The sequence below is a fragment of the Ursus americanus genome, chromosome 23 (genome assembly GCF_024610735.1).
Source record: "Ursus americanus isolate L20-20 chromosome 23, mUrsAme1.1.p, whole genome shotgun sequence".
Taxonomy (NCBI): Eukaryota; Metazoa; Chordata; class Mammalia; order Carnivora; family Ursidae; genus Ursus; species Ursus americanus.
In genome coordinates this window covers 30,353,575-30,367,044 of record NC_142149.1, presented here as the reverse complement: position 1 = coordinate 30,367,044, position 13,470 = coordinate 30,353,575, and the positions used below count along the sequence as shown (strand labels likewise).

The 13,470-nt window shown below is 44.9% G+C and overlaps 1 protein-coding gene and 1 long non-coding RNA gene across 12 annotated transcripts in view; one reads left to right on the top strand and one right to left on the bottom strand.

The window, feature by feature from the left end:
• Positions 1–4,085, bottom strand: part of MSI2 (musashi RNA binding protein 2) — a 387,367-nt gene extending 383,282 nt beyond the window's left edge. For 2 of the 9 annotated variants that reach the window (XR_015721318.1, XM_087854524.1), the window contains exons 1-4: positions 3,828–4,072; positions 3,493–3,533; positions 3,084–3,165; positions 2,298–2,382 (exon numbers count right to left, since the gene is read on the bottom strand). Coding sequence is in view for 8 of the 9 variants with exons in the window: in XM_087854524.1 (XP_087710650.1) it covers positions 2,298–2,382; positions 3,084–3,165; positions 3,493–3,533; positions 3,828–3,889 (270 nt within the window). In the remaining variant the exon portion in view is untranslated. Of the gene's footprint in view, positions 1–2,297; positions 2,383–3,083; positions 3,166–3,492; positions 3,534–3,827 lie in introns of all 9 variants that reach the window. The other 7 variants (XM_045773328.2, XM_045773329.2, XM_087854525.1 and 4 more) reach the window with 6 other exon arrangements.
• A 186-nt stretch (positions 4,086–4,271) lies between these two features.
• Positions 4,272–13,470, top strand: part of LOC123776942 (uncharacterized) — a 46,188-nt gene continuing 36,989 nt past the window's right edge. For all 3 annotated transcript variants that reach the window (XR_015721317.1, XR_015721316.1, XR_006775539.2), the window contains exons 1-2: positions 4,272–4,968; positions 5,596–5,780. This is a non-coding gene — a long non-coding RNA (uncharacterized LOC123776942). The remainder of the gene's footprint in view (positions 4,969–5,595; positions 5,781–13,470) is intronic.

The following is a 13,470-nucleotide window of genomic DNA, read 5'->3' as shown; positions in this document are numbered from 1 at the left end:
AGGAAACTACCCTCTCATCAAGATTAACATTACCACAGCTACAGGTGTGTCCAGCACTGACTAGGGCTGTCTACGAGAGAGATACAACAGGTGTGGATTTTCCATTCTGTTGACCAAACGTTAAGACAGATGCGTCTTTTTATAAACACTCCCCCAGACTACGGCTTTTGAGCTGACCAGCACACAACTGCAGTAAGAAGTCACCTTGTTTGTGGAGTAAAAGGTGAGGGACATGTCCGGAGAGAGACCAGGAGCCCGGGGGGAGGGGGAGGACAGGAAGCCCTGAAGAGAGCGGAACACTCAAAAAATATCTAAAATTACAAAACTCGAAGCCAATTCGGAATTCCTGGATGGTGGGTTTGTGATAACAGCGTGTCAGACCACCAGGCGCGTTCTTTGGTGTGCAAAGTTTACACGCTGAAATCTCTAAAGCAGAGGACAGGTCAAGGTAAGTATGGCAAATCCCAACCTTTTGCACATCCCTGTCAACTATATTTTTTTAAACGAACAAAAAAGAAAACTACCAAAAATTAAAACATTAGTTAGTTAGGCACAGCTCTACTTACTGTAGCTACAAGTCCTCTAGGGAAAGACTAGGGTACTATTTTGGATGTGAATGGCCGTTACCTAAACAAAGCTTTTAAGGTAACGGTAAACAAGATCCTCGTTTCCATGTCAATAAACCAACCGCTTCTGCCTCCTGCACTGAACGTTGAAACAAAGTCAAAAGCTAGGTTATACTAAATAATAGTGACCAAAACATATCCACAAACAATTAGGGAGGGAAAACCGCACGTTTTGCACCTGATACTGAGGGCTATGACCCACCAGGCACCATAGAAACCACACACTATTTCTCCTACCCAGGGTGGGGAGACGGAGTGAATAATAAATTCCTGAATTTGCCTTGAAATATTTCCTCTTTAATTTTGCTAGCTTTTTGAAACATCTGACCAAGAAGTCAAGGGGAAAAAAAAAATTCTTCAGATATCCATTATCACCCTACAAATGACTGTCCCTAAAATTAAATTATTTAAAAGCGCAAAAAGGCTGGGCTGCAAACTATGACAAGTCCAGCACAATTCATAAAGCAACTTAAAGTGTCCGTAGGTCCTCTCTTGGGGGCTAGGGAACATGCACCTGACCTCTGATCAGAGAAAGAGGGTGAATTTGCAAAATAAATTCATGTGCACCAAAGGTAGCCAGGTTTCTTTCCCTTTTTCCCTTTCCCCTCAATGTTAAAGCCAAAAGGGGCTTGGAAGATCACCCTGTTCCACTCCTATATTTTACAGAAAAGGAAACTGAGGCCCCAAGGCAGGGAACTTGTCCAAGTTCATAAAGGGCAGCTGGGCCTAGAACGGGATCCTTTGCCTTGCCCCACCGCCTACCACAGTCCCAAGCAGCCCAGCACTGCATCCCAATGTCACCTCCAGGCCCCTGCTTTGGCGGATGTATAAAAACTGTGGGGAGATACTAACAGGCATAAAGGGAAGGGGGAGAGCCACAAAGCTAACACAGGGGTCTAAATAAAACACTAGGAGCTGTCCGCCCCCCCCCCATTGTACTAGGATCTTTCTTCCCTTCATCTCTAATCTCTACCTAGAGACTCTTCCCCTCTTCACCCGAGTGTCTGAAACCTTCTAATGCTATAAAAGTACCCTCGCTCCAAATAAAGGATCTGGGGGAAAAAAGCAAAACCAAATCACTTGGAAACCCAAGGCCTTATCAGTCTTAGATTTCAGTCCATCTGGAGTCACCCACTGGACGCCCAGCTTGCCTCTGGGAGGTCTCTTTCCCTTCTCAAACCGCATTCCAAATCGGAGGTGCCCCAGGAGGGACCTGTTGCCTGGACCTGTGATTAGCGCCCCCTCGCCTTCCTCCCGTCCCCAGTCCCTCTACGCTGGCCAGGCACCGGGCTGTGCCTTCTAAAAGCCAATTCCCACAGCCACAGTTGGGAACGCGTGCTGTGCTCGGCTGACAAAGAAAAGTTGCCTTTGCTCTGCGGTGCAGTTTGTTTGCATGGTCCCTGGGCCTGGTAGATAGCCTGTCCCTGAGCTGACCCCTCCCCCAGCCCTACGCTCCGCAGCATCTGGAGCTGCAGGGGGACAGGCTCTAAACAGAAAACCCCAAACCCAGCCATGGCAGCAAACTTTAGAGCCAACTCGAGAGCCCTGCTTATCACTACCCAGTTCTCAGCACAGAAGCAAAAGAAAGCACTGTCCCTTTAAATGGGGCTGTCAATGCCCAGATGGGTCCTGAACAGGGGCGAACAACAACAACGACAGAAAGCAACCTACCGTCTTGGAATCTAACTCATGGTGGGGCTGACCTAATACTTTATCTACACTTGCTGGGTCTGCGAACGTGACGAAACCGAAGCCTCTGAAATGAGACAAAGAGGGAGAAAAACAAACAAGAAAATGTGACACCACTGAAAGCAACAAGGAGTGAGCCCTCCTGCAGAATGGAGAGAGCCAAAGTTGCCCCCCGCACCCCCGCTGCCCACGGCCCTCCCCCAAACCCCCTCCGCCTCGCAAGAAAACACATCAAGGTTAACGGGGGAAGTGGAACGGGGGCAGGGCGGGTGGAGGTAACTTGGAAAATGCTGGTGTCTCCACTCTTTCGCCACCTCAGTCTCCTCTCCTCCTCCCCTTCCCTTTCTTAACGCTTTGTTTTATTCCGAAGAAAACCCGGCGCTCAGAAGAGATTCATCCAGCTTTCTAAAAGGGGCTGAAGAGTTTGGGGAGCTGGGAGTGTGGGGAAAGCATACATTAAAAAAAAAAAAAAACTATGTAGAAAGTGAATGAAGCTGAATGTCATTTTAAACAGGAGAAAAAGAAGCGACGGGAAAAGGACTTAAAGCAGAGAGCTGGACATCTCTGAATCCAGAGTTCAGCCCCAATTAACAATAACCTTTCGGGTTATGGGGGCGGGGGTGGGGGGTGGAATACAGCGACGTTCGAAACCAGCCACATGCCTGAGCCCCATTCTAAATCCGCTTAGCTACTTCCGAAGACACCTCCAAAAATAACACTTAAACTTTGTTCTAAAATAAAGACAAAATCCAGAAGGGAATGGTTTACCTGGAGCGTTTCGTAGTGGGATCTCTCATGACCATACATTCTCTAATTTCTCCAAATTTGCTAAAATAGTCTCTAAGGCTATCTGTAGAGAGAGAAAGAGAGAGATGGGGGGGGGGGGGAGAAGGTGTGGAAAAAAAAAAAGCAATGCAAATTTTGATCAAGGACAAAAACCAAAAGTAGTTTTCTGTTGTTATTCTGTTTTGTTTTTGCATTTTTTGCACACGCGGGGGAAATTCGGCAACAGAGGTCGCGTAGAGGGCTCGGAAAGGATTTCTATTTAAAAAAATAACCTTGCACAGGAGAAGTGGGGAGCCAATGGCGGGGGGGGGCCCTCCTACACCCGGATAACAAAGAGCAATAAAGAAGCCAAGAAGGGGGGGACCCAGACGTCCCCCCCTCCCTCCCTTACCTGGTGAGGTCTGCCAGCTCAGTCCACCGATAAACATTTTACTAGAGGGAGAAAACATAACAGAAGTGAGCACCGATGTCAGATCGGCCATTTTGACGTGTAACTTACAAAAGCTAAAAGGAAAGCGGGGGGGAGCGAGCGAGCAAGAGCCGGGAGGTGGGGTGGGGGAGAAGGTGACGGCGAAATGCAATCCAAAGGTGTGTAACTTCCACGGGGGGGGCGCGCGGGAGGGGCGGGGGGGGCGCGGGAGATGCCCGGCTCCGCGCACCGCCGTCCCCGCCGCTGCAAGGAGAGCGAGCCCGAGGCGGCGCGGTGGGCAGCGGCTGGAAACTTACCCGGGGTCGTGCTGGGAGTCGTTGGCGCTGCCCGAGGTGCCTTGGCTCCCATTTGCCTCCATATCTGAGCCCCCCCGCCCCCCCACCCCCAAAAAAACCGAGCCCCACAGCGATCGGAGCGGAGCGGCGGCCGGCTCCGAGCCCCGAGATCTCCCGCTCCCTCCTCCCCCTCCTCCTCCCCCCCCGCCCGGGCTCCTCCGAATCTCTCCGCGAGCGGCGGAGCCGGGGCAGCGGCGAGAGCCGTCACACGTGGGCTCGGCTTAGCTCAGCCCCGCTGCTCGCACACCCCCCCCGTCCCCGCCCCCCCGGCCCATCCCCACCTCTCCCCCTCCTCCTCCCCACCCCCATCTCCTCCTCCTCCTCCCCCTCCTCCCCCTCCTCCCCGGCGCACTTGGGGCGGAGTTCTAGAACGTCGTGTAACCAATGCCGGTGACGTCACGCACCCCGGTGCGGCCCCCGCCTGCCCGCGCGCGCACACTCGGCCCCCCGCGGCCGGACCCACGGGGGCGGTGCGCGAACCCCGCGGCCGGAGGGGGCTCCGCCTCTAGGCGGGCCCGACTCCGGGCGAGGGGGAGCGCACCCCGACTTCCTTGGATCACATGGGCTGCGGGGGGCGGGTGGATCGGGGGAGGGGGAGGTGCGGGGAGCTCGCCGCCGCTCCTCGCTTGGGCAGGGGAGAAGACGCCCCCCACCCCCTCTAGTTCAGCCTCTCCATTCAAGTTCGCCGGCCCCGGCCGCCAGGATCCGGGGATGGCACCAGCCGCCCGCCCAGCTCTGCGCCCTTTTTCCAGCCATCGCGCAGAAATTTAGGTCAAGGACGTCGGGATCAAACCCAAACCCTGGCGCTCCTCGGCGGGCCACGAGACCCCCCAGGATCGGGGAGCTTCAGGATTGAGGAGACCCTCCCGCACAAATAGCAGCCACAAGTTTTATTTTCCTTTGGCGCTGGAAGTTCTCTCTGGCTCTCGCTCCACACCCGCACGTCTTGCGCGGCTCCCCGCCCCTCCCCGGCGGAGGTACGAATCCGTGCCGGGGAAAGGTTATTTTGGAACTTTGAGAAACTGACGCGATTCCAGCGGTGAGAAAGTGCCGAAGAAAGGGTTTCCGCGTTAATCATACAGAGTTTAAAAAATATAATAAAGTAGGTTTACAGGGGTCAAGGTCAAATGATTGGGGTTCAAAGTAAATTTTTGTATATAGTGAGAAATAGTTTTGAAGCATCTCTGGGATGGCTGGGAAGGGTGGTTGTTTTCAGGAAACCCCTCTCCAACCGGCTCGTTATATATATATATTTTTTATTATTATGCTGAGATAGTAAAATGCATGAGGTTGAAATAGCCCAGGACACCCCTCCCCAATCTGAGGAGGTGGCTGAGGGTAGCAGAAGGCTTCAAACACACTCACCCCCTACCACCTTGGTAGCAGTGTGGTGCCGCACAGGTCCTGGCACACAATAGGTGCTTAATAAATACTGGTTTCTTCCCTCCCTGCCCTGAAAACCCCAAAAAGACGATGCTTGTAGCTTCCCAAAGGCATCGCACGCTTCCCGAGCAGATTCCAGGCTGGTCGGATTCAGACTGGATTCAATTTATGGGGTATTGAAAACAATAAGGATACAATTATCCATATTGTTTTAAATTATTACAATAAATTGAGTTAATATGGCATGAGGGGCAACATAAATTTGTGGTTCATCAAATACTCAGATTAATGTTAAGTATGAATTGATGCCCAATTAACACTTGTCCATTAATTTTCATGGGATTAGGACACAATGGAATACACTCAACACCAGAACTGTACCGAACCCACCGCGGTCGTGGCAAAGTGGACTATTTGGAAAAGCCCAACACTAGCCAAAGCCTTGGATGACCAGATTCTTCATCTCCCTGCCTCCTAAATTTGGGATAATTCCTCACTGACAGGATTGATGGGGTGAGAGGAGAGATTGAAGTAAGTAAATATAAAAGTCTCTTTTTTATTGCAAACCTATGGGGATTGTGCTTATTATCAATCATTACCTACTATGATTGTTTTGAGGGCACTTTAGAACTTTAAACCACAAACCCCGGCATTTTCCCGTCACTCCAAGCTGCTTCCCAAATCATCTGGGGTCTCTGTGGGTTGAAGAAGCCAGTTGTTATTATGGTGATTGTTTATTATGACTATTCTCAATAACAAAATGCAGACAACAGAGCTAATTGGATTTTGTTTGGGATTTTTGCACTAGAACCACAGACCATCAGAGGTAGAAAGGCCTTTCCCGATCCAACCCTCTTGTTTTTTCATCAGGGTCCCAGAGGAGCCAAGCTCACCAGGCTAGACCCCACCCCCACCAGTCAGTCAGCTCCTAAGAGGGGCTCTGGCCCTCACTCTGATGCCCTTTGGCTCTGTTGCATGCATATTTATTCTGTCCTTCACAAGGCAAGAGTGGGTGCCCTTGCTCCCTGTTGTAGACCTACGCAAGCTGACCCTGAACTGAATTAAAACCCTGACAGGGGCTAGCACTGCAATTATAAAGTCACTGGTGGAGAGAGAGCATGATCTTATATTTCCGTGGCTACATTGTTTTTACTTGTGGATGTTTTGTTTATATGGTATAATATTTACTCTTCTTGAGCTATCATTCTATGAGTTTTTGACAAATGCATAGGATTGTGTTGTCTCCACGATAGCCAATCCAAGAAGCAGAAGAGTCTCACTGTCCCAAAAAATTCTCTCTTGCTGCCCTTTTGCACTATGTTATTTGGGGTAACTCATTATTTATTATGCATTTCTTCTCCAGCTCACTCGCTTAATGCAGCCCTGGGTCAGGAGAATTCCAGCAGCGCACGATGTCAGTGCGCTACCCCCTCTACTGCCCATGACACTGTTAGACACTCCCTTCGTGTAACTCACTCTTCCCTTGGCATCCTTGATGCCCACATTCTTTTGGTTTTCCTCCTACCTCTGCAGCCACTCCTTCTCTCTTTACCCTGACTCCTCCTCTGCCTTTCCTTTAAATATCTGTGTTCATTCTCTTCCCCAGTTACACACCCTCCCTGGACGAGCTCCTCGGAACCATGGGTTTAAATACTACCTACTTGCCGAAGCTCCTCCAATTTAAATCTCCGGCCTGAGCTCTCCACAGAGCTCCAGGCTCTGGTTAATTTCCCATTCGCCATCTCCACTTCACCTTTCTGGAGGTACCCTGGACTCAACATGCATGTCCAAAAACACATGCATGCGTTTTCCCCCTGAACCTAAAACTCTCTTTAAGTTTCCCTATGTGGGTCAACAGAACCCCAGCCATCCTAGAGACAAGGTTGGCCCTTCTCCAGGTTGATGTCTTCCTATGTGCGATCTGTCATGAAGGTGTGTGGGTTTCACTTCCTACATTTCTCTCAAATTCATCTTCCCTGCTGCTGCATCCTGCATTTCCCACTTGAGCCCCTGTGATAACTTTCTAAGCATTCTTCCGATACCATTTCTTACTCCATTAATGTGCCTGGAAAGCTTTCTCTGACTGGGTCAAATCCCCCTTGGTAGGCACTGTTATCTTACCAGGATGTCCTCTATGTACCCTACCCTGTGCAATCATCTGCTTTGTTCCTCCTCTCTCCACCCAACCATAAGCTCTGCCCTCCTCCACATATTAGCACATGTTAGCGCATGGTTGACACTCAATGTGAACAAATGAAAGGATGAATGAATGAATGAAGGTCAACATCTAATTTAATTGTAGGATTTATTGTATCCATGTCCATAAGTCAAATTGGCTGCAGTTTTCCCTTTTTGTATTGCCTTTGTCTGGTTATACTGGCCTCATAAAATGAACTAGTAAATGTTCCTTCTTTTTTCATTTTCTGGAACAGTGTGTATAAAATTGGAATTACGTGTTCCTTGAATGTTTGGTAGAACTTTCCGGTAAAATGTCTGGGTATGGGATAAACATTTCCTAGGTTGATTTTTAACTACCGATTCCATTTCTTTAGTGGCTATGGATCTCTTTAGGTTTTATATTCTTCTTGAGTCAGTTCTTACGCATTATGTTTTTCAAGGAAATTATTCATAGCAGCTAGGTTTTCAAATGTATTAACAAAATGCTGTCGATAATTTCCTCTTAATATATTTTAATCTCTTCTGTATCTGTCCATTATGTTCATTTTTTCATTCCTACTATTATTGTGTATGTGTCTTCTCTTTTCTGGATCAGTGGTGCCAGAGGTCTCCCTTTATTTAACTAATATTTCTTCTTTCTACTAGTGTTTTCAGAGAATCAGCTTTTAGTTTGGTTAACACTGTTTTTTTGCTTTTATTTTTGTTTTTACATGTTATTATACATCTTATATTCTTGTGTATAAGAATAAAAGCACGTATAGCATATATAAGAATATATACCACATGTATGGGGTGCCTGGGTGGCACAGCGGTTAAGCGTCTGCCTTGAGCTCAGGGCGTGATCCCGGTGTTATGGGATCGAGCCCCACATCAGGCTCCTCCGCTATGAGCCTGCTTCTTCCTCTCACACTCCCCCTGCTTGTGTTCCCTCTCTTGCTGGCTGTCTCTCTCTCTGTTAAATAAATAAATAAAATCTTTAAAAAAAAAAAGAATATATACCACATGTAAGAACATAATACATATTGTATACTATTAATATATATCTTGTATTATTTTCTTCTGCTCTCTTGGGTTTATTCTCTTGCTGTTTAAACATTTTTTTAAATTGGTGGCTTAAGTAACTAATTTTCAGGCTCCTGTTTTCTGATTGTGACATAGAAGACTATGGATTTCACTCTGAGTACCACTCAAGCTACATTCCACAAGATATAGAGAATTTTTATTATCATCCCAGGCGAAGAATAGATTTCAAATATGATTTCTTCTTTGGCTCAATACATGTGTATCTTTATATTTCTAAACATAAGGTTTTTGTTTTTAGTTATTTATATCTAGGGTAATTGAATTAGGGTCAGAGAAGGTGGTCTGTATAAAACAGATTCTTGTTATTTGTTGAGCCTTGCTTTGCCAAATGGTCAATCCTTATAAATATTCCATGTGGCTTTGAAAAGAATATTCCATATGGCTGGCCCAGTTGGTGGAGCACGCAACTCTTGATCTTGGGGTCGAGAGTTCAAGCCCCATTTTGGACATAGAGCTTACATAAAAAAAACCAGAATGGGTGTGCCTCAATTGTTAAGTGTAGCATACCATATAGATCTATCAGATCAAGCTTCTCAATTGTTATCCGGATTTTCTGTAGCCTTACTAATATTTTGTTTGTTTGATCTATCACTTTTTATAGTCGTATATCAAAATCTCCTTATATGATTGCATTTGCCAATTTCTCCTAAAAATCTCTCAAATCTTATTTTTCCTATATTTTAAAAATATGTGATAAGGCATGTCAGAAAGGGCTGTTAATATCTCCTACTATGGCTGTGCATTTTTCTATTTTTTACATTTTATTTGTCTTACTTTTTGCTTTATGTATTTTGAAGCTATGTTATTAGGTACATACAAGCTTAAATATACTGTTTCCCCAGTGAATTGTTTCTTTAATGTATACAGTTGACCCTTGAACAACACAGGTTTGAACTGTGCAGTTCTGCTTATATACATACTTTTTTCAATAAAGATAGTACAGTACTGTGAAATTACTGTATATTTTCTCTTCTTTACTATTTTCTTAATAACATTTTCTTTTCTCTAGCTTACTTTATTGTGAGAATACAGTATATAATACATATAACGTATAAAGTATGTAATTGTTATGTTATTTATTGTGAGAATGTGATATATAATACATACACAAAATATGTATTAATTGACTCTTTATGTCTTCCAGTCACGATAAGCTATTGGTAGTTAAGTTTTGGGGGAGTTGAAAGTCATACGCAGATTTTCACCTGCTCAGAGGGTCATCATCCCTAACCCCTGCATGGTTCAAGGATCAACTATACACAAATGATCTTTAACCATAGTACTCTTGGATTTAAAGTCTGCTTTGCCTGTGAAAAATATAACTACTCCAACTTCTAATTAGCATTTGTCTGGCATTATCTTTTTCCATCCTTTACTTTCAGCCTTTCTATGTCTATAAGTTTTATGTGAGTCTCTTATAGACAGCATGTAGCTGGATCTTGTTCATTTACTTATTTGGTTAGTAAGTTTTGTTGATTTACATTTAATGTGATGTTTTTAATGAAACTTAGGGGTGCAAAAATATATTAACCACAATCTCTGGGATTAAACACACTGTCATCATTGAGTATATTCATGGCCTTATTTTATTTTGTTTTTTGATATTATGAACACCTATAAACCTGTTATTCAATTAGAGAACAAAAGCCGTTAACAATGACGTATAACTACCTATATGCTTCTCCCCTATCTTTTCTTCCATCTGAAGTAACCACTAATCTCAATCTTGCATTTATTATTCTTTCGCTTTTTAAAAATTTTTATCAAATGTTCATCACATACTTGTTTTAAGTTATTATGAAACATTTCTGAGCTTTATATTTTTTGCCCCACATCATATTGTTAAGGTTCAGCTAGATTATTACATCTGGTTGTCGTTCATTCTTTTTTTTTTTTTTTAAGATTTACTTATTTATTTGAGAGAGAGCGTGAGCATGCACACACAGAGCGAGAGGGAGAAGCAGGCTCCCCTCTGAGCAGGGAGCACGCTGCGGGGCTCCATCCCAGGACACTGAGATCATAACCTGAGCCGAAGGCAGACGCTTAACCCACTGAGCCACCCAGGCACCCCGGTGGTAGTGCATTTGTATTTCTTTTTTTTTTTTTTTTTTAAGATTTTATTTATTTATTTGACAGAGATAGAGACAGCCAGCGAGAGAGGGAACACAAGCAGGGGGAGTGGGAGAGGAAGAAGCAGGCTCATAGCGGAGGAGCCTGATGTGGGGCTCGATCCCGTAACGCTGGGATCACACCCTGAGCCGAAGGCAGACGCTTAACCACTGTGCCACCCAGGCGCCCCTGCATTTGTATTTCTGACTGTATGATACGCTATTGTGTGCCGCTGCCACGGTTTATTTTGTCCATTCTTCGGTCACAGGACTTTGAATTGTTTCCATTTTTTGCTGCTATGAGCAGTTCTATAGTGAACATTCTTGTCCTCTGGTGCATGCGGGCAAGAAATCTTCCTTGGAGTGATGACTGTGTCATAAGGTACGGGAACGTAAAACTGTACTAAATAATGCAAAGCACTTTTCCGAAGTGCTGCTGCACTTGGTGCCCCCGCTAGCACCAGGTAAGACAGCCTACTGGTCTACTGCTGACTGACGGTTTGGAATCGATGCGTTCAGTCTCATTTTGCACCTTTTGCTTATTTGCTTTCTCTTAAGTTTTTGTTTACTTCCTTTCTTCTTTTCTATCAAATCGATCAAGAATTCTTTGTTCCCCTTTTCTCTTAATTTAGCAGCTGTAAGTTCTACTTCTCTGCTTTTAGTGGTTATTTTAGAATGCTTAACATGAGATCCAGCCCCACTACAACTATACGGTAAGCTAAGAATGATTCCATTTCCGTTCTGTCCATCCTCAGACGTGTTACTGTCGCTTGTTATTGCAGACTCACCTGCTTTTAACACCCCTACATTTAATCACTGTTGTCACTTGAGTTTTACGCAGTTCTTGTGTAGATTTGCTCCTGTTTACCAATTTCTTCACCTTTGTTTCTGGCCTACCATTCCTCTTTTCTAATTACCAGCCCTTTTCCTTGAAGCGCACCCTTTAGTATTCCTTTCAGGGAGGTTATGTGAGTGACCTGCTTTCTCCATTAACATAGAATGGCTTGAGCACGCTCTCATTCTTGAATGATGATTTCTCTGGGGATAGAATCTAGATTGAAAGTTATTTTACCCTCAAGACACATCTTGTTGTTTATCTATTGTTGAGACGTTTGCTGTCCGTCTCATTGTCATTCCTTTGTAGGTAATCTGGCTTTTCCTTCTGGTTTTAAGATTTTCTCTTTGTCTTTGGCTCCCTGCGGCCTTACCGTGCTGTGTTCAGGTGTGAATGTCTTTTTATTTACCTGGTTCAAGATTCATTGTACCTCCAAAATCTCAGCGTTCATGTTTTCTTACCAAATTTGCAAACCTTTCAGTCATTGTCTGTATAAATCCTATGTCCCCTACATTCTCTCTATGTTCTCCTTCTGGTACCTGTGTTAAGTGTATAATGTACCATCTCTTTCCGGGCAACACCCTGAACCTTTCTCTCACACTTTCCTTCACTTTATCTCTCTGGGATACTTACTGGACAATTTCTCAGTTTTTTTCTTCAGCGATGGCGAATCCGCAGTGTAACTCACCCACCGAGCTTTTCATTTCAGTGACTATATATGTCATTTCCAAAGGTTCTATTTAGTTCTCTTTCAAATCTACCTTTTTAAAATACTGTTATTTTCTCATGGTCCAAATGTTCTTTTATGTCTTTCATAATTTTAAACTTATGTACTTTACAGTCTCTCTGATAGTTCTGTTTCCTGAGGTTCCTTGGTCATGGTCGATTATATGCACGTATATTTTGTAGTTTGGAGTAGGGTCTTATCTTCGCTTCTCAGTTTTGGGGTTCCTGATTCGGGGATCATACAGGTAGAGTAAATTCCAGCCCCAAACTGACGTGAAGGCTGGGCTGTAGTCCCAAATTCTCAGTGAAGACTTCTTTCTCCATGTTTAAATCATGCCAAGACAGTGAAATTTTCTTATCTTCCTGTGCCCCTAGGGGTTTTTTCCCAGTGAATTATTTCTAAAGTGATTCATACTTTTGAGGGTTCCAGCGTAATGTGGGGATATCAGTACCACCTTCTCACTTTGAGTGGGCTCAAGCCACAGTCTCCTTCCCGTGTGAATGTCAAGGCCAACAACCTGCCCAAGGCCAGCTCCGTCTCAGCTTACTTGCTCACCATACTAACTGCCATTTCCCTCTTGCTTCTGGCACCGGGGGCCTGTCCTGACTGTCTCATGAGCTCATTTCAGTGGGTGTTTATTGCATTTTGACCAATGTTTAGAGATGGGCTATCGTGGGAGGATGACTGAAATTATTTCATCTGCCATATTGCCAGAAAGGGAACTCACTTCCATTTCAGTTTAATGTCTTCCATTGCAAATGCATTATTTCTTAGAGTACTGTGGCACCTGAGATTTCGGAATAATTTCTCTTCTGAATAATCTTTTTTTAATTTTTATTTTAAATTGAACTATAGTTGAACTCATGCATAATCTTTTATGGGTGAGGTAGCATTGGTATTGTCTCCAGTGAGGCAAACACAGGTCAATGCAGCTATCCCTTCTAACCACCTGGGAACTTTACAAAATACAGATGCTTGGCTCCGCCCACAAGATTCTGATTTAATTGGTTGGGAGACCACCTACCTGGGCAGTGGTCTTTTTTAAAACTTCCCAAGTGGTTCTAATGTGCAACCAAGGCTGAACACAATTATTTAAAACGTACTAAGGAAAACAAGAAAGCCATAATGATCCCTGGGCTCTACCCCAGAATGTCTGATTTATTTTGCCTGGGGAGGGGCCCCAGGCATCATATTTTTCTGACATTTCCCTCATGACTGCAGGCTTGAGCACCATTGATTTTCCTGGGCACATGCAGTCAGAGGGAGGCGTTCAAATAATGTTGGAGCTGG